The 27770-nt window shown below is 40.5% G+C and overlaps 1 protein-coding gene across 9 annotated transcripts in view; it reads left to right on the top strand.

The window, feature by feature from the left end:
- The window catches only part of PIP5K1B (phosphatidylinositol-4-phosphate 5-kinase type 1 beta), a 166832-nt gene that overhangs the window by 43627 nt on the left and 95435 nt on the right, over nt 1–27770 (top strand). For 8 of the 9 annotated variants that reach the window (XM_073345202.2, XM_073345199.2, XM_073345193.1 and 5 more), the window contains 2 exons: nt 10557–10638; nt 12282–12350. In XM_073345202.2, coding sequence (XP_073201303.1) covers nt 12282–12350 — 69 coding nt within the window. In that variant the 5' untranslated portion in view covers nt 10557–10638. Of the gene's footprint in view, nt 1–10556; nt 10639–10744; nt 10817–12281; nt 12351–27770 lie in introns of all 9 variants that reach the window. The other variant, XM_073345200.2, reaches the window with a different exon arrangement.

Genomic DNA, 27770 nt, shown 5'->3' with positions numbered 1-27770 from the left:
AAGGATTAAAATCTTCCTGCTGTTCCTTGCTTCCTTTTAAACAATGCCCGTTCCTGTCTTGTATGTGTGTGTTGTTTATATATTAATTACATCTTCTTGCTAGATGTTCCATTCTATGCATCTGATGAAGTGGGCTGTAGCCCACAAAAGCTTATGCTCTAATAAATTTATTAGTCTCTAAGGTGCCACAAGTACTCCTGTTCTTTTTGTGGATACAGACTAACACGGCTGCTACTCTGAAACCTGAAAAAATTACTGAAAAATTTGTGTAACTACTTCCAAATGTGGGAGAGACTTCAAAGGCCAACTAGTCTCATAAGATTTGATCTCTCAGGTCTAAATGGATTTTGCCAAATGAGCTTGTAGGTTTTGAATTCTTTGCCAACATGTAGCTAGCTACCTGCCTGCCTATGCTGCACCCTTCTGACTTTGTGATCCCATATCCCCAAAATGAGACCGGCACAACATTCAGTCCAAGTAGTATTGAGACTTCTTAAATTCCTCTTTCAACGTGTAATTATTTAGCAAGATTCACATGTAGATTTTTTTTTTTGGGTTATCAAGATTGGAATACCCATTCAGAAAGGTGTGATCTATGTGTGTGTTTTGATCAGAAATATAGATTTATAATGGAAACAGCAGAGAAATTGACTGGTATTATATGGAATCTAAATATCTCATTAAAAACAAACCCCACCTTTACACAAAGACTCTACCCAATCATAACCTTATTCTAAGGTATATTTGAACATAAGTACAAATAAGTAATATCTTGTTTTTGGCCTGCCAAAAGGTGTCAGTACAATGATTAATGGCATAGATGTAGTTTGACTTCTATTTTGGGTGGGCAGGGCTCAAGCTAGCTCCTCGTAGCGGGGTCCGGGAAGGAGTGCCACTGACACCTCATGACTCACCTTAGCAGACCAACCACCTATCTGGGTTGTGTGTGGGGGGGCCAACCAAAAATTATAACTCAAAGGTCAGCTCAAAAAGTTTGAAAACAGTTCAGGGAGAGGGTAGGTCAGGGCGCAGGGAGAGGGGTAGTTGGAGCTGTTTGCTGGGAGGGGTCCCCTGCAGTCCATGTTCCCCACCCAGGCAGTTCTTACCAGCAAAGGGGGCTGGGAGCTGAGGAGCAGCTTCAAGCCCACGCAGCAGCAGGAGATGAGGGAACTCGGTGGTTGCCTGCTCCATGACACCAGCCAAAGCAGCGGTTGTCATGCACCTTCCCTTCCCCTCCCCCCCGCCCAGCTTCCCACCTCCGACCTGGGCAAGGAGTGGGGAGAGAAGGGAGTATGGATCTCCCCTGGGACTGCCCTGTTCTTGCACTGCAGTTTGGGGCAGGGCAATGACCCTTGTGCCCTCCCCCACACCCCCCGCCAACTCTGCCCATGGGCTCAGGGCTTTTGCCCCACAGGGGGTGCCGAGGATCAGGGATTCAGCCACATGGCTCCTGGCTTCAGCCCCGCGAGAGGTGCTGGATCTCAGGCTCTGGATCTCAGGCTTGTGGACCCCCAGGGGGCCATGGACCCCTTGTTATGAGAACCTTAGTCTGAGCTAGGGCACCTTACAGTTCCTTAGGCCTGCACCCCTTCTGGAGTGTAAACTCAAAATTACACCGTCTTGCACTGCACAGGGAACTGTGTAGCGTAAGCTCATAAAATTTGCCCCCTCCCTGAATGTGGCAAGGAATATGCAACAGCTTTCTGCCCGAGTTATGATAGAGCAAAAACAAATTTATTAACTACAAAAGATTTGAAGTTAACTTCTGCATATGTCGGGAACCCTTTGTTTCAAAGCTTGTTTCCCATGCCAGTCAGTGGAAAAACACTGACATCCCAAGATGCAGTCCAGCACCAGGTGACCTGGTCACATGTCCCTGTAGAGTCACAGCAGCCATCCCCCGCTGGCTGTTCCCAGCGTTTACAGGAAGGCTCACCAGGTGGGAGATAAGCTTATACTAAGGCCTATTGTTTTTTTCCTAATGGCTCGTTAACCTGAATGGACCCTTCCCAGACAGCAGTCTATATTGAGAGCATTTTGCCTAGTGGGCGTTGCCCAGGAATAGCTACATGTGAAAGATATATTGTCAATATTCATAAATTTGGATACAAAAAAGATACATGTATACAAATAGGATAATCATATTCAGAAAACCATAATCTTTCCCATGACACCTCACATGCCTTATGCCTTATGATGCATAAACTACATCATAATTATGTTACTAATGTCACTGAAGAATGTGGGGTGCAGTGTCCCAGCCCCCCACATGCTGCTGAAGACTGAGGCCCAGATTGCCTACCAGGGTGAAAGCAGGTTCTATTGGGCACTGTTGTGTGAAGGGCTCAAGTGCTTTGTACAGCTCTTTCCCACTCCTGTGGTCCTTCTACACTTTGCCTTCCATACCCAAGTGATATGCTGCTAATACTTCAACAAGAGATCCCCCACAAATATCCCCCCTTAACTTGTGTTAGACCCCAAGCACTTGAGGGAGCAGAGGTGATGCAAAGAGGAGGACAGAGGGGTTGGGGGAAGCCTATTGTTTTTCATTGAAACAAATCTATTTCTAATAACCACTCCCCAGGATTCAGAGTAGCAGCTGTGTTAGTCTGTATTCGCAAAAAGAAAAGGAGTACTTGTGGCACTTTAGAGACTAACAAATTTATTTGAGCATAAGCTTAGCAATGCCACATTCTAACCAATGATACTGTATTGAGTGCACTCGCTGGAACTGTTTGTTTATGCTTTATCCTGAAGCTGGTCCATTCCAAAGACACGTAATTGGCTCTTCAGAATTATGTTTATGGACCCAAAGGATAAGGTATTTCTTGCAGAGAGGATTCAGCAGTGTCCAAAGGTTGGGACACTTCCTTCAGAGGCAGAGAAGTTACTGTGAACCTCTTCAATTTTGTGACAGAACTTGAACAAGGGGCTTCTGTGAGCATATCCCTGTTTATCCATATTGGTTTTAGTGAAAGATAAATATTGAAATTGAAGACTTATAAATACATTTATGCACAGGGCCAAGTCCTGAGGTGGTGTGTTATATTGGTAAGGGATTGTATCTAGGTCTGAGGGAGTCTAAGGCCCTGATCCTACAGTAAGCTCTGTGTGGATACACCATTGTGTCCAGGTACAGCCCCATTGACCGTAGTGGGCCCCTGCACGGGGTCCACTCGTGCAGAACTCACTGCAGGATCAGAGCCAAAAGGAGTTATATGCTGAGGTGCTAGAAGATTGTGTGCTTTGGTGTGTGTGGTCTACTCTAATGTATATTGTCTTACCTCCTTCTGTTCATTGGTTTTGCTACCCCTTCTGCCCACTTTGGGCCCCCGGGTGTGTGAGTTAAATAAAATTTAATTTTCTTTTTACCCACTTACATCTGCTTACTGACATATAACTCGTATAACTTCTGCCTGCTTACACATCACTAGTGAGTTTGGCCCACTAAATTAGAACATGGACAATTAAGCTTTACAAAGTGTAGTAAGCATAAAAAGGAGAGAGAGAAAAGAACAACTATGTAAGGCAGTTAAAATTTCATTTCTCTCTGGGAATACTGTTAATTTTAAAAAGCACTGAATTTAGAGCAAGTGCTCCATTTAATATTAGAAATTGAGCTACTTTCAGGGAGTTCAGAAATTAGTGTAATGTGTAAACTGTAAAGAAAAAAACACAAAGGGGTCTCATTCATTTCCTGTTCCCATTCCCAGGGACATTTAGAAGTACACTTTGTTTTCTTCTGTGTGATGGCTTATAGTGTGGAGATCTAATAACCTTTATAGTTCAGGAATTAGTTATATTTTAGTCCTCCCAAGCTTTGACAACATTTCTAATAGGCAGCCTTTGAATCACTGAACAGAGATGCAAAGAAATGAAAATGCTGTGGGCAGTCATACCGTATGTACAGTTGCCCATGCCAAAATTCAGCAAATATACAATTAATGAGAGTCAGAAGGGTTCTGTATACAAAAGGAAAAGTGGTGGAAAAATTTGAAGGAAAAAACATGTCATAAGAGAATAGTAGCCCTATGTAATAGCTGTTCTTAACATTGATGGGATTAAAAAAATATATATCTCAGCTTTGAGTTATCAGGTAAGGAAGCAGAATTCCACTGAGCTGAAGTGTTTGCAAAGGGGTACATAGAGGTCCTTTTGGCAAATGAATGGATGAATATGGATACTTTTTCATTTATTCATAAACCTTTTTATTTTTATTTTTTTGTTACCACATACACCCATGCACAAAGAATTCTGATTTGAGATAGTGACGTTTGACATGAAACCTGGAAGTCTAAGGCTGCATCTTGCTGCCAGATAAATGGATGTGTATTGCCATGTAGGTCTGAAAAATCATCTGATCAAATCAGTAACTGACTTGACAAAGCTACACAATGACTGGCAGCATATCTAAAAGTAGGACTGAACTGAAAATATTACAGTTGAAAATGTTTCTTGCCAAAGTTCAATAAGTGAAGTTTCATAGAGTTATAAAGCTGACATGTTTGTGACTTTGAAATTACTGTGACTGACCTAAAAGCACTTGTGTAACATGCAGTCTTACCATGAAAATAATTCCTTCTAATAGAGCCAATGAATACAGTATATAATGGTAAGCAGGAAGGCTGAAGTTTTCACTTTGAAATGTTGCTGGTAGAATCTTTGCAGGCTGGTTTGGCAAATGGCACACTCAAGAAATAAGAAGCACGGATCTTGCATGTTGAAACCCTTTTGTTATTAGTGCTAGCTGATTAATACGATAATCTAAGTTTGTCTTGTGACTAGTATTAAATTCTTTTAGTGTGAATTCTTGTGTTTTATTCCAGACAGGCAACAGGCCAGTTTCAGGATCTTGAATCCCCCTGCGGGAAGGTATTTATGAAAGGATTAGAAGTGATTAGAAAGTAGCTTCTGCTAGTAAATAAGTTTATCTGAAATGCACAGAAGTATGAGAACAGGATTTCTAGATTAATTCTGAAGCATTGTATGATGATGGTGAAATTATTAAAAAACAGTCCCCTACAGTGTTTCATGAGATCCCAAAGTTATCTGTTCCAGATTCTTTCTCAGAGATCTTTTTGCGAATACAGACTAACACGGCTGTTCCTCTGAAATTTCTCAGAGATGATACTTAGTTCTGTCTGTATGTAGTTGTCTGTGGCATTTATATGAAACCAATCACCATGCTATATGGACATTGATATCTAGTGTTTGAAAATAAAAAGATACAAACAGATGTCTATTTTTGTTTTTACAGTTAGATTTTAAAAAAGTGGATACCGCTCTCACTTCACTTACTTACAATTATCATAATGGATGAAAAATAGTGGTACTCTTTCATTTTAATGTGTTCTTCCTAGATTTGGTACTCATCAGGGTAAAGTCAGGTGGTGTACATGTGCAAACAGCTGACAACCCCCTCCACAAAAGTTGGTTAGTAGCAATAAGTGCTAGCAATAGCTTTGAGAGGCAACATTGCTTATATGTAGAATATGCCAATTAAATAGCATGCTTTTTATTTATAAATGAAATAGAAACCAGGTTCTTCTCTCTTTTCTCATAGAAAGTTAAGGGACTGAAGATTCTGAGAAATATTTTATTTTTTCATATTTGGCAATGGTAAGAAAGCAGAACTAATTATTAGTTGAGTGTACTAAGAGAGGCTACCAGCAAGAACCCCCCCCCCCCAATTTTTTTTTTGTAATAGGACCCCTCTCATTGAAGTTAGTGGGAGTTTTGCTGTTGACTTAAATCTGAGCTGAAGTGGACTAAAGTAATAATAGTGATTTCTTTCATTAGCCAGACCGAGAAACTCAAGTACATATATAAACAATAATTTAGTTCTAAGCTTTGGCTGTATGTATTTGAGTGTAGGTACCCTCAGGGTTACTAGGCTAGCTGCACTGCTGTCCCTTCTTGGGTCTTACCGAGTGCCCTGCCCCCACAGTGGCAGGCCTCAAGTCTGCCTCTCCTGCGGTGGAGTTCTGCAGTTTGCAGACTCTTAGACCAGGACCTGGGCTACAGCCTGTCGGGTGTCAACCGTGACTACTTTAGCAAGTCCAATGATGTTTGGCACCTGTAAGCATTATACTGTAGGGGCCTGTGACAGCACACATTTGCAGTGCTACAGAAACCGCTTTTTCAAAATCAAGTGTAATTTATTCATTACTCAAAGGTATAAAACAGGTAGAACACAGGGTAAAACAAAAGGCATAGTCATGTGGGTCTGTCTTTCACGCAACTCCCCTCAGCCAGCTAACTCCATCCCTGGCAGGAAGAAACAGCGTATAATGCAGCAGCATGCTCCCGGTCTGTCTCAGACTGTCAGCCGTTTCACTGACACATTCTGGCCAGCCTCTTTCAGCTCATCTGTCACCGCCCCCTCTCCCCCCCCCCACACACCCTTTTTTATCCTCTTTTGAGGTTTTAGGTCTCCTTTTGATCCCAGGCTTAGGCCAAGTCTACACTACAAAGTTTTGTTAGCATAGCTATATCAGTCGGGGGTGTGGAAGAAACCCCCTAGGCTAGCCAACATAGCTATGCCAACAAAACCACCAGTGTAGACACAGCTATGCTGACAAAAGTGCTTCTGTTGGCTGAGCTAATGTCTTTCAGGGAGGTGGTGTTACTGTGCTGACAGAAAAGCTACTGTCATCATAAGCTGTGTCTATGCTGGATGCTCTGTTCATATAGCTTTGTTGTGTTGACAAGGCCTTAGCCTTGAGAAAAGTAAAACCTCATAGCCTGGTTGGAGTCAGCTAAGCAAGTTCTCTACCCAACTGATTGCCAAGCCTTTGTTGTGTTAACTCCTTTGAAGCTGTGTACGCGAGAGGCTCTTACCTTTCCTGTTTGGTTCTCTAACAGCTTTTATACTCTATGCATTCAGGCAGGCAGTAGTACAAAACTGAACAGGGAAACAGTCTCACAGAATATTAATGAAGAACAGACATTCTCGCCATTCATCACATTCACTAAATAAAAACACACATTTCTGCTTCAGTTTTATGGTAGATTAAAATGAACAGCATTGGAGCTTTTCCTGAACACACACTTGCATACCAATGGCTCATAAACTCTGGGAAGCCCACATTCCCTCTATCCCCTTACTATTTGACTCCTTTTTCTAATAAACACGTGGTGATTATTGTATCAGTGTTGTTCTCAACCCTCCAGCTGCCTAGGGAATATCTACACAGCAGAACTCAGGTGTACGAACCCAAGCTTGCACTGTGGTGCGAAAAGTAGCGGTGTAGTTATTTGGGCTTGGGATCTTGGGCCCTGGACTTCAGAGCCTGTGCTCCAGCCACAGCCCAAATGTCAACACAGTTATTTTTATTTGCCATAGCACAAACCTGAGTCTGTAGACCCTGTCTCTGAGACTTGCTGGCTTGGGGTGCTGTTTGCTGTGCAGATGTCCCTTAAAAGGGACCGTTACAACATGACTGAATATTTTTTTTTATTTTATTATTTTTTTGCCTCAGTGGAGGAGTCTGACAGAAATTAGCCAGTGTAATTTCCGGGGAAAAGTGCGGAGTGCTATTATCTCTGAGGTCACTGGAATTGCAACTTGAGTTTTGTACATTAGACTGTGTAGGAGACTAAGCTTTCCAGTGATGTGAAGTAAATCATAAAACACAAATGGTTGCAATAAAAATGATTTTTTTCATTTAAAAGAATAACTTGTTTTAAAAAATCACAATTTTTTTAATCCGAATTTCAAACAAATGTTAAACAAATATTAATAATAGATGTGCCTGAACTGAAACTTTGAACCCAGAGCTGAACCTCTTCCTTCAATTTTGGATTCGGGGCTGGGGGACCCAAAGCCAGAGACGGTAGTCTGCAGAAATCTGGAAAAATGCTTCCTAAAATTACTCTTGGGGAATAACATGCCTTCCCCCATGCCCTCAAGTGGGACTGTGCCTGAGGAGCCACAATGAAGACATTTATAAATAGCCTGGTCTTCGATTGAATGGTGAAGTAATTCTGGGTCTTAAAAGTTTCCGAAAACTCCTTTAATCTCAGTGAGTTGCTTGTACCTAGAACTGCCTGGCCCATGCTAAGATCAAATACTGTAGTTCTCCAGGAACTTCCTTCTGTTTCAAATGAGAGGGTAGTAGAGGACTTTAAAAATCAGAGGTGTAGTGTAGCCTGTGAATACATTCTAAACACTTTGGGGATATAATGTCCCTGCACTATAAAAGTGCTATGTATTTTTGTAGAAATGAAACAATTACAGTAAAATATGCATTTTGCAAAGCACTTCAGTACCAAAATGGCACCACAGGTCTCTAAAGAATAAAGAGATTAGGTTAATTTACTGAACTAATTTGTTATGCAAAACATCCTTATCATATTCTTTACAGCTAATAGGGACCTGATTCTTCAAGATGCTGAGCACTATAAATTCCCATTAAACTCAAAGGAGTTGAGGGTGCATGGCTCCCCACAAGCCTGGGACCAGGAATAGTAATGGTTCTATCTGGGCCAACCATCTTTAGAAAATAGAAGAAACTAGCACAAATGGGCGAGTTCTACTTTCTTCATAGAAATTTAAGTTACATGTTCAATTGTTACTGTAGTCAGGAAATCACCATCTGTCTTCCTAACCATGGCAACATTACAGGGGCATATTTTTCACATGGATGAAATGTTCTTGAATAATTTATCTGGCTATATTGGGCACAAACAGGCTTTTCTTCCACATCCGACATGAATGTTTTCTTCAGCTAACATTTTATTGGGAGGAAATTCCTATGCTGTATTGATGTTTGACTTTCTTTGAGTTGGTCTGATCCTATCTCAGGTTAATGTAGGGAGTAGCATAGGATCTTGCTTTTGTTTGTTTGTGTTTTGAGGAGCTTTCGTCAAAGCTTCCATCTCAAAGTTACCAGTAGCAGTTAGGCTGTCTTTCTGGTGAAATTTGAAACCATGGTAGCATTTTTCTAGAGAAATGTAATAATAACATATTAATAATGAAGATATTAGTTGCTTATGAAGACTTAAAGGGCAAAATGAAACTTGTGATGCATGATAAAATGCTGGTGTGTGGTATTAAGAAGTTCATCCTTCTCAGAGGATTTGAGTAATACGTTTTTTTTTAGCTCTTAATAGAGAAACTAATTTTCCAGATATGTAGATTTGACACAAGCCATATTTGATCTGTGGGTGAGGCAGTTCTTTAGTCATTTCAAGTGGAAAAGTTTGCTGCTATATGAAAACGTCTTTAAAAAGTTAAGGATAGGCTTTTCTTCCAGGAAAAATTACTTTCACTTTAGGTGAATTAAAAGATCTACTTTTAAGTGTGTAGATATGTACAGGGAGAAGTTTACACTGATTGCAAGAGCAAAGTCAAATGTGTTTATGGGAGGGTGGAGAAAAAAATTGAACTACCATCTTACGAGTATAACTTCACCAACAGAGAGAGAGAGAGCACAAAATTGGAGAGAGGAACATTTCCACAGAGGTACCAAATGGCACCCATGTACCTTATTTATTCAAGAAAGTAATTCTTCTTGAAGTCAATGGGACTACTCATGTGAGGAAAGCAAGCAGGACTTATTCTATAATTAAGCTTGGCAGAACTCAATTTTTGTTTTTGTTTTTAATATAATTTTGTCAGATATTGTTTTCTTATTTTAAGCTTTTTTAAATTGTATCTATTTAAATTTTCACAGTTGTGGGAAATTATGGATGAGGTCAGACAATTATTTAATGACTAGATACTGAGATTCAAAAAGTTAAAGCATTAAAACTGTTAGAACACAAATTATCAACATCACATGTCAAAATATAAAAAGTAAATATCCTTAAATCAAACTTAAAGTTTTCAAGAAGCATTTGTCTGTCTTTGCCTATCTGTAAATTTCAGTAATTATCAGTGGAAATATTTTCATGGGTTTCTGTGTGTAGGGTGAAATTGACATTTACCAATAAAAATCAAATTTTTCCAAGCCTACCTATAATATATTAATTACATAATTACAATAGCTTAATTGTATAAAGGCTAGAATGCTTTGTATAGTAAGTGCTGATTGAGAAACTTTTCAAAAGGAAATTATTTATTTACTATTCAGTGCCCAGTCCTGCAAACTCTCACTTATGCAAATAATCCTGCTGACTTCAGTGGGCCTACTTGTATGGGTATGAATTACTCAAGTGAGTAAAGATTGCAGGGTTGGGTGTTCACTTTACAAACTTTTCAGGGCACAGAACATGTCTTAATTATGTTCTGTACAATGCCATGAAAATTTATGGCCCTACATAAATGTTCTACAATAAGGATGTCAGTGACACAGTAGCATTGTATCTAGGGTAAAGGCAAGTTAGAGCTCAGAAAGGATGACCATATTGATTTTATTCAGTGTAGCAAAAGCTAGTTCTATTAAATGACATTAATAATCAGACCATTTGAGAACGATCTTGTATTGCCCTGCTTCTTGCAAAGCTCTAACCTACTCAGACAGTAATGTTTCATGTAGAAAGGAATTTTTAAACAATATATAACAGATATGACACTCAGATTACATAATGCTGAATGATTTTTGTGTTAATAGGGACCTGGAAAAATTGACAGCATCAATGAATGGGTTGACTGTCACTCTCAGCTCCAGATGACTTGCAATTTAGTTCAGAAAGGTATGTATATATTCATTATAACACTAGTATGTAACCCTGATAAAGTGTGTCAGGATTTAAAACTTGCCATTTTAATTCTTCCTTTCCTTGGCATCTACACTTGCAGGTGATCTATAACTTGGCCGGTGGGGGAATGTGATTTATTCTTGAAGTAGTGTTGCTTTACTGCAATTAGCAGGTACAACGTCAAACATCACCTTGCAACTTTGGGCGCACAATGTGTCAACTTAGCCACAGGTCTTGGGTCTTTTGGGCAAGCAAGGTGTGCCATCATAAATCTAGATCCCAATCCCAATCCTCGTGGTTTACACTAGTTACTGCATACATCAAGCTTGTCTTACAGAATCTGTTGTGAAGTCAAACTTTGACTTCTACATATGTAGTCTTGTACAACATGTTTGGAGTATAATCTTGGAGAATGATGGAGGGTCTAGCTCTTAAATGCTGCTAGGTCTGAGAATGTGCTGGTCTCAGATGGTGACATTAACTTAGGGCCAGTCTACACTGGCAATGCTAAAGCACTGCCATGGCAGAGTGCTGGGAGAGAGCTCTCCCAGCACTCTAAAAACCCACCTCCACGAGAAGTGTAGCTACCATGCTCCCAGCACTGGTGCACTGTTTACACTCGTGCTTTACAGCGCTGAAACTTGCTGCACTCAGGGGAGTGTTTTTTCACACCGCTGAGCGAGAAAGTTGCAGCGCTGTAAAGTGCCAGTGTAGACAAGCCCTTAGTCTCCCCATTGAATTTATAAAATGACCTAACTACAAGAAACAAAGGCAGCTGCATGTATTTGTGTTAGAGGGGGGGAAAGGAATCCATCTTTCAGATGATTGTGTTGAGGGTCTAAAGGAGGGAAAGATGAGAATGCAGAAGGTGTCATTTAATTGGATTCCAGTAAAAATCTGATAGTATGTCCGGTCAGTCTTGTTCTCCAAATCTTATTTACTGTTTGTTATCTGCATTATGGTCCTGCCTGGGAGCCCCTGTTGTACTAGGTGCTGTACAAAACCAGAACAAAGACAGTCCCTGCGCCGAAAAGCTTACAATCTAACTAAATTTAGCCCCTCAAAAAGTTTGTTCAAGTTGGCTTGAATATGAAAACTGACTGGTGGGTTTGAAAGTTGCTGAAGGTCCATAACCAAAGGGTGGTGACAAGTGATCACTTATCAGATATCTAGTGCAATACTGCACTTGGTCATGCTGCTAGGTCTGGATTCATCTAACATTTCTTTAATAATCTGGAAGAGGGGGTAAACAAAATGTTACTGAGTATCCACCGATGATACTAACTAGGAAAGAGTTAGATATTAGTAAAGAAAGAAATAATACAGAAGGACCTAGAGAGATTAGAAACAAGGATGAAAGTTGCAAAAAACATTTATATTTATATTTATATGAGTGGATGGCAAATTAGGCATGAGTTAGTGTGGGATGTCAGCAGGAAAGTTCAGGGCAATCTTGGGCTCCTTTGAATACTGATTTAAGTGAGAGGCCAAAGAAACCCTAAACAAACAATTTTTTGAGGAGTCTTTACACAATTTATTAACTTACTACTGTACTCTCTAAAAATTTTTAAATTTAGCAAGTAGGGGATAACAAATTAGTATTTTTGGTTTTAAAAAATTTGTTTTCTATCTCTTAGATGTCATCTGTTACTGAAAATGGAGATGCCCCTGCTGGAAAACAAAATGAGGAGAAAACATATAAAAAGGTAAATGTGACCAGTAATCTTCCTTTTGTAACAAGTATCGGAGGGGTAGCCGTGTTAGTCTGTATCCACAAAAACAACAAGGAGTCCAGTGGCACCTTAAAGACTAACAGATTTATTGGGGCATAAGCTTTCATGGGTAAAAAACCAAATTTACCCATGAAAACTTATGCCCTAATAAATCTGTTAGTCCTTAAGATGCCACCGGACTCCTCGCTTTCTTCCTTTTGTAAGATTGGATATATTGTACTAAACTGGTGTAAAAGAAAACATTCTACAGCTTTGTCTTTTTTTAGTCTCTAGAATGTATTTTCTTGGACATTTCTCCATTTCTAGTGTGCATGAAAGTTTAATACTTGAGCATTCCTAATGTGGAGCCTTCAAAGTAGAAGAAAACAAATCTCCCTCTCCCTCAACTTTGTAGTTGCAGTAAGTCAAACATTCATCAGAATAGGCCAAAGAAGCAAAACAAACAACAGAAATGCCATTGTTCACTTCTGAGTCCTTTCTCTTTTGTAAAAGTATACCAAGTTCCTATACCCAGGCAGTGTGACTACTCAATATTAACGTCTTTCTTTTTAAATACACACCTTGCTATAGCATGGGAAATTCTTGGCTCCTAGCAACAGAGATATCTCTGTTGCTAAAAACACTATTGTCCGAGAATCTAGTACAGTAAGTTCTCAAATGCTTCAAATGTTTGTACTGTGTCTCTTGACTACAAATTAACCCTCCTTATTTTTTTGCCAAAGGTGTGGTTTTTGTTTTGTATGGGTTTTAAGGTAATTTTGTTTAATAGATAACTTAATGCCTTTAATTCTTTCTTACAATAACAGCTATAGAGATTAACACAGTATTTGCAGCACAGTGCAACAGAGACTGTTGTTTAGGTGCTACATCAACATATGGTACCTTTCTTGCTGCTGCTTCCTCTCGATTTTCTGTGTGGGTAACATTAAATGAGAGTCTTAATGGCAATGATGGTACCCACAATAAGCTTTTTAAAATTAAAAATAAAATATAAATTTAATGTAGAAAAAAGTCAATATCCTTATAGTGAACAAATTCTTGGCTATTGGATTCAGTTTTCTCCTTTTGGTTACTAGCACTGTTCTGTACATCAGGGACGGTCCCTCCCTTTGTGTTTGTACAGTGCATAATACAATTGAGTTCTGGCCTGTAAGAGTTCCTGCAATACCAATAATAAATGATAATTTTTCCACGTTTTCAGTTTTGCTATAACACTGTTGGTAAAGTCCAGGAGGATTTTTAAACATTCAATTTTAATCCTTCTTTTCCTTGGCAGCCACACTCACAGTATGTGGGTGGCTTTAAAATTCCAGACCCTTTTCTTTCCTCAGAAGCAACAGGCTGTTATATTTTTGAGGTTGGTTTATAGATGTAACTTTTTGTTGTTTGTGTCCGCATCCCTCAAGGATTGAATACTGATGGGTGTTTGAGACAGGGGTACAGATTCACTGGATTCACTGCTCCAGTAAACTAAGAGAATATAGTACTGCCAATGCAGAGGTACTGTAGGTAGAAAGAGAATACTTTAGTTTATGAAATTAGTACTTATTCACTTCTTCCATGAGGAGTTTAACCTCTAGTGGCCACAACTCACTTGTGTTTCTTTTGCTGTACCTATTCTGTCTAGACTCATGCCCGTAGCTTAGAAGTTCCTAATCTTTCTCTATCCCCACCCCAATCCCAAAACCAGCCACAGGTTCTTGCCACGGCCCCAATTCCACAATGCTTTGTGGCTGCCTCTTGCAGTTCTTTGCAGCTAATTTTTAATGATAGGAAATGTGCCCAGAGATTGACAGGTGTATATTCTAGAACTATTTTTTTTAAAGTAGTATACATACAATATCAGATTGATCCAGTTTTGTTGGCAACTCACATATGTTATCCTAGTGCAAAATGACACCAGTCATGACTCTAAAATCTCCAGGGGAGCAGTAGAGATAAAAGGAGGCATTGGGACATCAGCAGATTGTTTATTTAAGGAAGAACTGAGAGCTGATTTTTAAATTGTTGCTGTCAATATGTTCTTGGCTAGGAAAAGTACAGAGATTTAGAATCTTTACATGGACTACCTAACACACTGGTTATTCTGCAGGGAATTCTTCATATTAATTTAAGGAATGCATTGTCAAAGGGTGCTTGAGGTTGTAGTTGCATAAGTTCCTGGAATTTGGAGGTCAGACTCTTCTGTTTTTGGACTGGTAGGAGTTCATGCTTTTTCCCCTTAGTATTGTCAACAGGCCAGATTTGCTCCAGGGTGGTGACAGTTCACAGGAGTAAGTCTACCTAGAGCTAGAGTGCAGCAGTGCAAGCTTCTTGCAACCCCTGCTCCATGACTAGCCCAGAGCTGGTGGCATAAGTTCAAAAGTGGGCAGTCCTGGCCCAGAGATGTGCTAATTCAATGACTCTCCCGGCCGGCCATGTTTGGCTGGGCTCCTCTTGAGCCTCAGTAGGATTTTAAAACTATCATCTCCCAGAGTAACACCCCTACCCACAACATCACAACTGTCTCTCTAACTGGAGGGCCGCTGCCCCAGTACTAACAATTTATAGTACTTTACTAAAGTGCTGATTAAGTAAAGTACATAAGCATGTGCTTAAGTGCTTTGCTGAATTTGGACCTGAAAAGGCTTTGTAGGAGTCTAACCCAGCAGACAGACTCCTTGTAAATACATACTGTAACATTTAAAGATTTAGTAATGTTCAGATGGCAAAAATAAAACCAAACCATTAGGGCCACATTCAGTTCTGGTGCAACTCTACTGAAGTCAATGGAGTTGCACCCGCTTTACAGAAGGGCTGAATTTGGCACCTAATAATTTTGCTTTTTAAATATTTATAAGACACACACATGTGGCTTGTGCCTTTGATATTGTATTTTGCTTCTTAATAGCTTATTTCCTGTGTATTCATCTCTCAGAGTAATAGGCAGTGACTATAATGTTTGCAGAGGTTTAGTCATATTTATAAAATACATACAAAAAAGGAATATGATACATGGAAAATTTCTACTTGTGATGTAAAATCCAGTGACCCATAAGATAAAAAGAAGTGGTATAAATATGAGCCTTAGTAGTATATTCTATTTTCCATGTCCAGAGAGAAATAGATTTTAATAATCTTGGTCCTTCTGTATTTTCCAATACATTTTAACTATGTGTGTGTTAAAAATATATATATATATAAAAATTCCTTAAAGAGCAAGTAATATGAATGACTCCTGTTGACAGGTAGCTATGGAAAAGAATCACAAAATAAACGTAGAAACTAAAGTACATAGTAACTAATCACAAAATACTATAATTTTATTGTAAGTAAGAAGTGGGCAGCATTATCTCCTATAAATGTAAACAAACTTGTTTGTCTTAGCAATTGGCTTAACAAGAAGTAAGACTAAGTGGACTTGTAGGTTCTAAAGTTTTACGTTGTTTTGTTTTTGGAGTGCAGTTATGTTTAAAAAACAAACAAAAAAAACTACATTTGTAAGCTGCACTTTCCCGATAGAGATTGCACTACAGAACTTGAATGAGGTGAATTGAAAAATACTATAACTTTTTACAGTGCAAATATTTGTAATAAATAGTGAGCACTGTGCACTTTGTATTCTGTATTGTAATTGAAATCAATATATTTGAAGAACATCCACAAATATTTATAATAAATTTAAATTGGTATTCTGTTTAACAGTTTGATTAAAACTGATTAATTGTGACTATTTTTAATCTTCTGATAAATCACAATTTTTTTGTTTGACAGACGTAGCTTTTCGACAGCTTGTTCATTTTGGAGTTATTCACCACAAACATTTGAATCTCTGGGACCTATTTTTAAGTTTTGGCTGAATTTATAAACTTCTTGATTGGTTTTGCTGAGTTTATAAATATTCTAGATATATCCTGAGGGTTTGTAATCTCTCTAATCAAATAATTCGGCTAAAGAAATACAGAATCTTCAAGATACACCCAACACAGTTTTTAAACTGAAGAAATTGAATAACTTTAGTTCAAGATCCCAAACTATGCAGATATGGCCAGTGGATTCTGTATGCTCTGTAAACCAGATGATATGATTTCAAGGAAACTAAAAGCTTCAGACACACCATTTGGGGCCTGAAAGCTCTGTGAGCCAAATAGGTATGAAACATTTATCAAAAGAGCTTAGGGTATGTCCGCTCTGCGGGTAGAAGCGTGCCTCCCATCTCGGGTTGATGGACACACACAAGCTCTTCTCAAGCTAATGTGCCAAAATTCGCGGTGTGGATGTTCCAACAGGTGCAGGGGCACAGGCTAGCCATCCAAATACTGACCCAGTGAGTCAGGTGGGCTTCTACTCAGGCAGCTAACCTGCGCTACTGTCCATGCCCCAACAGCCACAGTGCTGCTGTTTGTGCTCTAGCCTGAGCAAAACTGGCAAGTCTGTCTGCCCAGGTTGGGAGACATGATCCCAGCTGCAGTGTAGACCTAACCCTCCATAGCAGAGTGCCCTAGATTAGGGGCTTGACTACACTACCGCCCAGGGTCGATCTAAGATATGTAACTTCAGCTACATGAATAGTGTAGCTGAAGTTGACATACTTAGATCTACTTACTGCGGTGTCTTCACTATAGTAGACACGTTAAATCTACCCCTGCTGGATTGATCACTGCCTGCCGATCTGGCGAGTAGTGTAGACAAGCCCTCAAACTTCTGCTGGGTACCTCTCACAATCTTCTGGGTGCCTGAGGAGGTCATCACTTGCTTGAGATATCCATTAGGGTTTACAATCTCTGCTGATTGCCTCAAAGGATTCTGTAGCCTCGGCTGTGGTTCTTGTGCAAGTTGCAAAAGGCAACAGAGGAGGCCTAAGGCCCTGATTAGGGCATGGAATTTCTGCATGTTCCCAGCCGCAGAGCAGCTCCCAGATCTGCTCCCCAGTGAAGGGTAAACTGGATTTTAGGAGTCTCCTGTCTCTTGCCACTATGATGGGGAATCCACTGGCCCATGTTGGAGTATGTATAATAATAATAAAGGCAAGGCTGAAGTCAAAGCAAATGTGGAAAGCATTTATTGCCTCTGTTCTGGAAGTTGCAGTGAGTTTACTAATACCTAGATTATGTATTTACTGACAACCTTTACCCTAAAATCAGACTTTGCACCTCAGCTTTATCTATCTTCAGTTCCTTCTACTTTGCATTTTATAACAAATGCTTTACATAACCCATTCAATGTTGCACTTAAACAGAGTGGATCAGGTTCATTGTGGCTGTAATTTATGTATTCCCTTTTCCAGCATGGGTCACTGCACCCCTGGGGGTAAATGCACCCAAGTAAAGAAAGGTGATGAGTGAGGGCTTTAATTTCCACCACAGATACTATACAAACCCTGCTGAGGGAGCCTGCAGTGTGAATGCACTAAATTTAGTTGCCATAGCTATGTCCCCTCTCCCCTACTATCACCCACCACATCTTGGGCTGTGCTAGTCAACTGCAGGTCCCTAGCGGGGCAGAGAAGGGATACACAGGTGGAAGCTGGTATAGAAGCCAACGTGAACCTGGACCTCTCTGTTTATGTGCAACACTGAATGGGTGATGTAAATAAATCTGGCCTAGAATATTAAAATTAAGGTCAACGTTCTCACAAGTGACCTCTGACTGAGTGCTTGTTTTCTTTAAGTGTATTGTCACCCTCAGCTCTCAAGGACGTCACTTAGAGTTATGGGTGCTCAGCATTTCCGAAAGTGAGGCCCAGGTTTTCTCAAATTGGGCACCCAGAATCACCAAACACTCTTTGAAAACGTCTAAGCTTAGACATTTTCAAACAGTGGCAAAAATGAACAAATATCTCAGATGCTCTTTTACTCAGCTTAATAGTATACAGGATGCTCTGATTAAAGCTAGGCAGGAAAAAATTTTTAGTAACTTTTAAGCTAGAAAAACAGTGATTTTTAATTGAATTTCCTGCCGAGCTGCCCAGCAGTGATCACAACCATTCATAAAACAGTTACAAGAAATCTATTTCCCAACCCCCTTTTGAAGAGCACAGCATATCAGAAAGTGAAATTGATATGAAAAGGAGAACAATGTTGCAATTGTTTTGACTTAGGAATTACAAGGAAAGGAAGTTGCAGTGCAATTAAATTAAAAATATTAGTCATTGTAAAGAGTAACCACCATTGTTTCATGGAGTTCTGTTGAGATGTTATTCTAAGGGGCAGGAAAGAGGGATGGATCAAGAATAGGGAATAGAACTGTGTAACTAATGGCTTTCTGAGATGAGGAGAGGACAGACAGCCTCTTACTACTGCTGACCTTTAACCTTTGTAACTGCCCCTATATCTTTGCCACTAAACTTTTGTACCTTTCCTGACCCACCACTCCCTGTAGCTTCCCATAACTGCATCTATAAGATAAGAGTAAATGTTTTCTTTTTTCCTACTGTTAAGTGATAGACTGTTTTATTGCAATTAGAATTAGGTTTGGTCTGGAAGTCACATTTGCTGCCAACACGGCAGATGTGCAGCAATAAAAACAAAGGTGACCTTGTAATCTGGAGAGGAAAAGCCAACTAGTAGTGTCCACCTACCCAGCAGTCCCAAGGTCGGAGAAAGGGGTTTATGAGGGACTGCAGTCCCAGATCCAGGAGTACCACAAACAACAGGTGGATGTACTTGCTGGTAGTGAGAGCGCATTCCGAAATTGGGGATACTAGAATGCAGCGACTCATAGTTACAAATGGTGGTGAAACAGTGGGCTTATGCAGCTCAGCCCTTTTAAAAATGAGGGAGAGACCTTTATTTTTGAGTAGTTATGTTACAACAGTGACATGAGACGAAAAATGTCGAAAGTGTGACTGCCTCAAAAATGACCAGCGAAGTCAGGAAATTTACCACAAAAAAACGCCCCAGAAAAGAACAATTAAAACGGGGACTGTATCAATGGCTCGGCATCCGCCCAGAGCTGGATGTGGTCTTAGCAGCAGCAGTGAATATAAAGTTTACTGGACACAGCCAGTACCTAACCCACAATAATAAAAATAAAATTATCACTGCTTTAACATCTTTCAAAATGTGACTAGGAGAGGAAATATCACTGTGCAACATGTGCTCACCTTAAGTGGTTTGGCTTAAGATTCATAGAAATCTGTCAAGTCTGTTTTTATTTCATGAGAATGGGAAAGGTATTTGCATGGGATTGGAAAAGCTCATGTGTGTAGATTGTTACTTATGATAAGTATGTATGACTGAAGAACAAATGCTTCCTTGTAGTCAAAAATTCCTAGAGCATGAACGTGACTCAAAGCTGACCCGAATCATTTTGAGTTTTAAAAAAGAAAGGAAATTTCTAGTATTTCATTGAAATTAGTGGGAGTCCTGCCTGCAAAATGACTGCCTTTTACCTTTAGTCCCTTTTTCAGATTTATCATTGTGCAGTGGTGATATTATTTAAATGAATTACACTGACCATTTAAAAATTATATACCATGTACCTTCATGTAAATCATCCTTCAGTTAGGGACTTCTCTCATTTAGGAGTTGTATCTGTATCATGTGAGCCCCAGAGGGGGAAGTAGTTTAACAGAAACTATCCTCCAATGTGAAACTGCAATGGGGAGTCTCATTTAATAGACACCAGGGTTTCTAAAGGAAGATGTACTGAATATAGTTGAATAGTGTAATGAAATATTATAAACCAGTTGGAACTCTGGGACTTGAATTGTGGAGATAAGAGTAGCAAATGTAAACAAAACAGTACTACAACAGCCAGGGGAAGCAGGCTACTAGCACCAAGCAGGCAGGGAGCAGGAGAGAAGGATGGGTTGCTTGTGGCATACAGAACAGGGGTGTTATGGGATACAGAATCAGCCCCATTTGGCTAAATCCCCACAAGCAGCAAGACAGGAGAGTGGGGCAACAGCAGCTTTCTGCACAGGCCGTGGTAGAAGGGAATGGGCCACTGGAAGTCTCCTTACAGGAATCATGGCTGCAGGACAGAACAAGTCACTGACAATTTCCCTATAAATGTTCTTGCCCTTGGGCAAGAAACCGTGAATGATGGAAAGGCCCAATTTTGGGCACTTAACTATCCCTACCATTCCTTATTGCACTAATAAAGAGCAAGATGGTTATTAGTATGTAACCCTTCTGCTCGTCAGAGTTGGCAGCAATAAGGGCTGGGTTCAGTATCTAGGGGGTTCATTCCAATAACACAATGCATACCGGCTCGAGCCCCCACCCAGTGACCTGGGACAAATATATACCACCCCTGCTGGGCGCCTCCAAGAGGCGATACTTCCCCTCTCGCAAGCACCTAGTCTGAGTGTAGCAAAAAGCCTTTTAATAACAGAGAGAAACAATGTGGCATTATGTTGGGGAAACACCACCAACAGGATTCGTAACACAACCCATGAGCAAAAAAAAAAAAACCCACCCCAAGCAAATTGGGGCATGTCCTTTCCCTTTGGTTCTTGAGTCTAGCAACCCCAAATCACCCAAAGTCCCAAAAGTCCAATGACCCAAAAGTCTGTCCCTGGTCAGGGCAGCCCCAGAGTTCGAAAGTTTATCTGCAGAGGTTTTCCTCCCAACCTGGGTGGAGATGGGGGGGAGGGGGAGAGAGGTAAGGGGCACCTTACATGATCTGAAGCTGACTGCCCTACAGCTCCATAGGCCTTCGCTCTGCTCCGCTGCTCCACCAGCCAGTCCACCAACTGCTCCGCTGCACGTCCCACAAGCAGCTCCCGCCGTCTAATGAACTGCTCCACCAGCCTGTCTACAAGGCACTCCAGCCGTCCCACAAACTGCTCCACCATATATCGTCAGGCTCCCCCACTACTTAACACAACGCTCAGTGATTTCAGCTCTTAGTCAGTTCAGCTCTTAGGTGAATTCAGCTTGTAGTAGGGGAGCCTCAGTGCTGGTGCACCATTAGCCCAAAGTGAGCTCAGCAGCCTGTAACTAGACTCCTAATGGAATCAAAATTAGCTCTGATATTCCACAGTGGAGAGAGGAGGAAGTGCAATTAGCATGTAAGGCCCTCACCAGGGGGCCCATGCCACCAAGTATTAATACTTGTCCCCAGCCTCTCTCAATTCACCGAGTTTTGGAACCCATGACCCTTGCCTAGCGAGTGCTACTTAGTTGATGGTGAGTCCCTCCATCATAACAAAAGGCCAAGTACAGTTCCAAGCACAGTTCCCATAATCAGGGTAATAACAATTTATTCTTCCTGCTCCAATAACAGAGACACTGGGGATCCCACAGCAGCCAAAGTGACCATTTGGGCAGCTATGGCCTCATTCTAGGTGGGGTGGGTGTGCCTATGCAAATGAGATCAGCCCCTGAAGTTCTTTTCCACAACTTGCCACACTTCACCACCAGATGTCAGGGTGGAGCTCATCCTGACACTGCTTACAAGTATTTAATAATAATAATAGTATTACAGCACTTAAAGGTCCTAACTAAGACCTTGGGCCCACTATGCTAGGTGCTGTGTATAGACATAGTAAATCCCTGTCCTGAAGAGTTCAGTGTCTAAATAGACAAGGCAGACAAGGGTTGGAAAAAAGCAAGTATTTTCTCTCTGTATATATGAGGACCAGAGGCACAGAGAGAGTAGTTATTTTGTATCCCACGCTAGCATGCTAGGTGCTACACAGGTGAGCAGGAAGACATGTCCTTTCCCCAGTGAGTTTATAATCTCACTCATTTTGTCATGTCTAAAACTGAGTGACACAAAAGGAAGGGGACTGGGTGAATAAGGGCGATAATTATATCAATGTTGTTGTGCAATTACTCTGTTCAGGCATGTGCTCATCTTGGTGGCTCAATTAAGGTCCCTCATCTTTATTTAATATATGTGCGTGTGTGTATAGTGTGTATAATGTAGCAGTGGGTACCATGATTGCTTATTTGGGACATTGCAGAAAATCTGAGCCTGTGAATACAAATTAAATGAAGAAAGAATAGTGACTTAAGGTATTTCTACACTGTAAAGAAAATCCTGTGGCACCAAGTCACAGAGCCTGGATCAATTGATTCAGGCTTGCAGGGCTCAGGCTGCAAGGCTTAAAAATAACAATGTAGATGTTCTGGCTTGGGATGAAGCCAGACTTTGAAACCCAGCGAGTCGGGGGGAGGGCCTCAGTGCCTGGACTACAGCCTGAGCCTGAATGTCTACACTGCTACTTTTAGCCCTGCAGCCCAAGACAGATGAGCCCCAGTCTGTTGACCTGGTCTCTGAAGCTTGGTGCTGCGGGTTTTTCTTTGCAGTGTAGACATACCCACAGTGGACCAGAGTAGGGAGGGAATTTGATTCATTTGTGATCATTTACGGGTGTGGGGGGAAGGGGAAGAGATGTTTATGGGAGAAATGGCTGAATGGATTAGAAAACCTGTTGTCACTGGCAGAGCGTAGAAGGAGGGGAGCAACCCACTAAGAGATTCAGTTGGATCTTGGGGCTTATTTAAGCTATTGAACTTTTTTCCTTTTTTCTTTTTAAAAAAGTAAAAAGATTGAATTCAGCATCTTCTATGATTCTTCTACCCTTTATCTCACTTGTTTGCTTATGGTGATCTCCTGTTAACATGTATCACTGTTGCACAAAACAGATTGTCTATAGGCAATCTAAGTAAAATGAAATGGAGCCTATTCCAATGCCCTACTCATCTCTTCTCCTTCAGTTCTCCCTTCAGTCTTTGTGCAGAACTTCTGCTATGTGAATGTCCCCTTTACATAGTAAGGGGAGCACGTGGCCTTTTGACATGGCTGGGTCTTTTACTGTTTTAAATGCTTTATCTTCATAATTATCTGAAATATTTTATTCTGTAGTGTCCTGTGCCCAGGGCCAATCTTTTACCATTATATCAATGGGAGTTTTCCCATTAATTTACATGGCTGCAGGTAACAGCAGCCTTCAAATTCTCATGGAAATAATTTAGCAACAGGCAATGCCTCCTCCGACAACTATAGAATCTAAATTTGTCAACCGTAATTTTTTCTTTTTTTTATGAAGACCATCTTTTCTGTAACCTTGCAGCCAGCTCATAAGGTCACTAACAAAACTTGTTGAAATGAAACCATTTAATAATTTCCTCTATATAAAATGTTAGGCAGCATAAATATAGAGTGGTGAGTTCCACAGATCCAGCTTAAAATAGAAAACTCTGTGTCTGTAGCCAGCATAATATCATTAAAATCTTAGTTATTACATTCACAGGATCATGTGGTGACTTAATACCCCATTTGAAAGGATTTAAGGTCTTGTTTATTGTATTATTCAGAACCTGTTTGCATGTCAGCTAGTTACAGGATTTCAGCTCAGCGTGAGATAGAGAAGACAGAAATCTATTTACTATGTGTTGAGGTAGTAATACACCTCGCAATATATCAAGACTGAGAATATTTTCATTAGGGAGAAAGTAACTATTGGTACAGAGCTGACTGTGAATACCTGTATGATGTAGTGGCTTTATTCTATAGCCTTTTGCCATGGCCTGCTATTATTTTAGTATCCAAGTAACATGTTTCTGCTACACAAACTTTTCAATGTAAGCATGTATAAAGAAAACTGCATACTTTTTTTTGAAATTTAAAATCAATATATTACCCCCCCCCCAAAAAAAAAAAAAAAAAAGAAAGGGATACAAGTACATCCCACAATGAAAACCAAGTTATTTTAGGGCTTCTGATTTCAGGTGTTAACTAATAAACAAACAACCCCCCCGATACTTTAGAAAAGAGAGATTATGATATACACTGTATACAAAGAGAAAAAAATTGATTTTTTTGGATATCTACATAAAACTCAAATTGCTAAAAATAACCCCCCCAAAATGAAATTATAATAAACCCTGAAAAATTGAAGCCCTGGTTATTTACATGGGGGCTTTAATGGGGGGAGGTGAAGGAAGGGGAGTCCATTTCAAATTTGTACACATGGACACCAGGGCTAACCTTAAACTTCATAACTTGTTGATTCCAGTCAAAGATATCTGGGTGGGTCACAATTTACAATGATAAAACTTAAGACTTGAGAAAAATGACTTCACAGTAGCATCCTCTAATATTACTATTTTCACAATTTGCTAATCTACCAACTGAACACACTGATCTTCTAAAGGGCTCAGTTGGGCACAGTCCTGTGCTCAGTGTGGAAGTCTGGTGCCATAGAGATTTCAGAGTGGTAGCTGTGTTAGTCTGTATCAGCAAAAAGAACAAGGAGTCCTTGTGGCACCTTTAGAGACTAACAAATTTATTTGACCGTAAGCTTTCGTGGGCTAAAGCCCACTTCATCAGATGGATGCAGTGGAAAATACAGTAGGAAGATCTTATCTAGAGGAATTGTCCTTCAGGATAGGTGCTAGATCCTTGATGATGCTGGAGAGGTTTTAGTTGCGGGCTTTAGGTGACAGCTAGTGGCTTTCTGTTACTTTCTTTGCTGGGCCTGTCCTGTAGTAGGTGACTTCTGGGCACCCTTCTGGCTCTGTCAGTCTGTTTCTTCACTTCAGCAGGTGGGTATTGTGGTTGTAAGAATGCTTGATAGAGATCTTGTAGGTGTTTGTCTCTGTCTGAGGAGTTGGAATAAATGTGGTTGTATCTTAGAGCTTGCCTATAGACAGTGGATTGTGTGGTGTGGTGTGGTCTGGATGAAAGCTGGAGGCATATAGGTAAGTATAGCGGTCAGTAGGTTTCCGGTATAGGGTGGTGGTTATGTGACCATCGCTTATTAGCTCTTTAGTGTCTAGGAAGTGGATCTGTTGTGTGGACTGGTCCAGGCTGAGGTTGATGGTGGGATGGAAATTGTTGAAATCATGGTGGAATTCCTCAAGGGCTTCTTTTCCATGGGTCCAGATCAGGGATGGGCAAACTTTTTGGCCCGAGGGCCACATCAGGGTTGCAAAACTATATGGAGGTCCGGGTAGGGAAAGCTGTGCCTCCCCAGACAGCCTGGCCCCCACCCCAGAAGCGTTGTTATGAGTCAGCCATAAAGATGTTGGCATACTGTGGGGCCAGGCAGGTACCCAACAACTTTATGGCTGACTTAGAACAACGCTTCCTCAGCTCTCGTCCCCTAACGCCCCTACTCTACTTGCGCTACGTTGATGACATCATCATCATCTAGACCTGTATTTTCCACTGCATGCATCCGACGAAATGGGCTGTAGCTCACGAAAGCTTATGCTCAAGTTTGTTAGTCTCTGAGGTGCCACAAGGACTCCTCGTTCTTTTTGCTGATACAGACTAACACGGCTACCACTCTGAAATCTGTCTGGGAGGAATTTTTACTCAAAAAGGCATAACTATTCCTGGAACCCCCTCAGCGCACTGTGGAATGCTGCAGGCCTCCGTGGAATGCAACTTTGTCCCCACACTGAACTGGTCCCATTCTGTGTGTGTCTATCAAAATACATTAATAAGACAAAAATTTAAAATCAACTTGCAGCTTAGAATAAACCAGGGGTTCTCAAACTGGGGGTTGGGACCCCCTCAGGGGGTCATGAGGTTATTCTGAATACTGGGGAAAGAGGCATGCCACTTCAGTTCTGTTCTGCTCCTCCTGCTGGCTTCTAGGCTTTTTCTGACCCTTTTCTCCTCTTTGAACTGCAACAGGGATGGGGAACGTGTGTGTGTGTGTGTGTCTCAAACCGAAACAACTTCAAAAATTCCAGAGTGCTCTTCTCATTTGCGGTGATTGTACCATAGTTTGAAAGAGGCGGGGCTCTTGGCATTGTGGTTTTCCTCCTGTACAATACAGTAGGTGCCATTTTAAAAAGTGCCGTTTTTACCAGTACGATACTACCAGCTCTAGTACTATTTCCTATTGTAAGTCTAGTTTATACCTCAATCTCGTAATATCTTAACTACCAATAAATAAGATGAGAACCCTTTTAACTGTGCCACTCTATACAAGTATTTTGCCATTAGTATAGCAAGGTCTTGTATGTGGTAACTATCTTCAATTTAATGTAGAAAAAGCATCTGAATTGTAAGTAAATTTGTACATTTTATATTTCATCTAGAAAAACTACAAAAGTCCTTAGAAGTTTTATCTGTAATATATTTTTGAGTCTCCATGTTTACAAGTAAATATATATTTATTTTCTAAAGTACATTGCTCTAAACCTCAAGGAAGGCAATCTTTTTCGTTTTTATTGCAAATTTAAAAAAAAAATTTCTGTTGATCAGATCACTTTGTTTCTGAAAGGGCAGATGAGTGGTTGCTCAAGCATTAAACATAAGGGGCCAAAAATCTGCTTTTTGTGCAGTGGCATAATGTGCAATCCAACCGAAGTCGTAGGAGTTGTGTATGCATAGCTGAGGGCAGATTTTGGCCCAGATGGTGCTATTTAACGAGCAGTTTAATTATGCAACTAGGCAGAAGTATGGGTTGGACAGTATGTAGCAACAGAATGTTCAGAAATATTAGCATGCATGAATCTGAGTGGGAGTGGCCAACAGTCCATGTAAGTGTGATTCAGATATGTGCAGAGAAAATAAAAGGAAAAGGAGTTGAATAATATGGTGGGCTCTACAACCATTTTCAGTAACAGACGCAAAACTTATTTCATGGTGTAGAACATCAGACAAGAAGCTAATTGGTTTCATAGCATGAGGTTAATGAAACCTACATATCCATGTTGATCATGCGGATGGTTCTCATGCTGCTGTTTCTAGTACTCTAAAGTATGCTGATTCCCAGTTATGTGATCTTGGAATCATTGTGCAGTTATGCTAAGGCTAAGGGGTAACTTCTGAACCTTCATATAAGGCTAAAATGAAGAAAAATCAATTTCAAACTCTAAAAGGAGAGAACTCTTCTAACTGAAAGTCCCTGAACTTTATTGCCGACTCTACTGCACTGGAGTCTTGAAAGGGAATTTAAAAATATACCAGACAGGGTATGAAACTTGATCGTCTACTGTACTGCTGCCCTGGAATACTGTGAAAGGGAACCATGAGTATAGAGAAAATGCAACTGAGGGTGGAATTTTCCCACCGACCGTAAGGGATTTTAACCTCCAATAAATATATTGTTGCAGTAATAAGATAGGGGAATTAAGGCTTTGTCTACACTAGCACTTTTGTTGGCAAAACTTTTGTTAGTCAGGGGTGTGGGGGGAAAAAAACATACAGCTACCACCACTCATTGGTGATGGCTTAATTATGCTGGCGGGAGAGAACTTTTGCGCTGGCATAGAGCAGGTACGCGGAAGACCGTGTACCGCTGCTGCTGTAAGGTTCATAGTGTAGACATAGCCAGAGAGAAGTGCTTCCCTTAAGGCTCAGGGACCAGCTGTAAAATCGCTTAAGTCTGTCATCTTCCCTCGCACTTCTCCCCCTGATTGCACTCTTAAGAACAAAATAAAATATTTTAAACTGGAACAAATGTTCTTAGTGAAAGATTCCAACATATTTTTAAAA

This window comes from Lepidochelys kempii, chromosome 5, assembly GCF_965140285.1.
Source record: "Lepidochelys kempii isolate rLepKem1 chromosome 5, rLepKem1.hap1, whole genome shotgun sequence".
NCBI lineage: Eukaryota > Metazoa > Chordata > Testudines > Cheloniidae > Lepidochelys > Lepidochelys kempii.
This window is presented reverse-complemented; position numbering and strand designations above follow the sequence as displayed.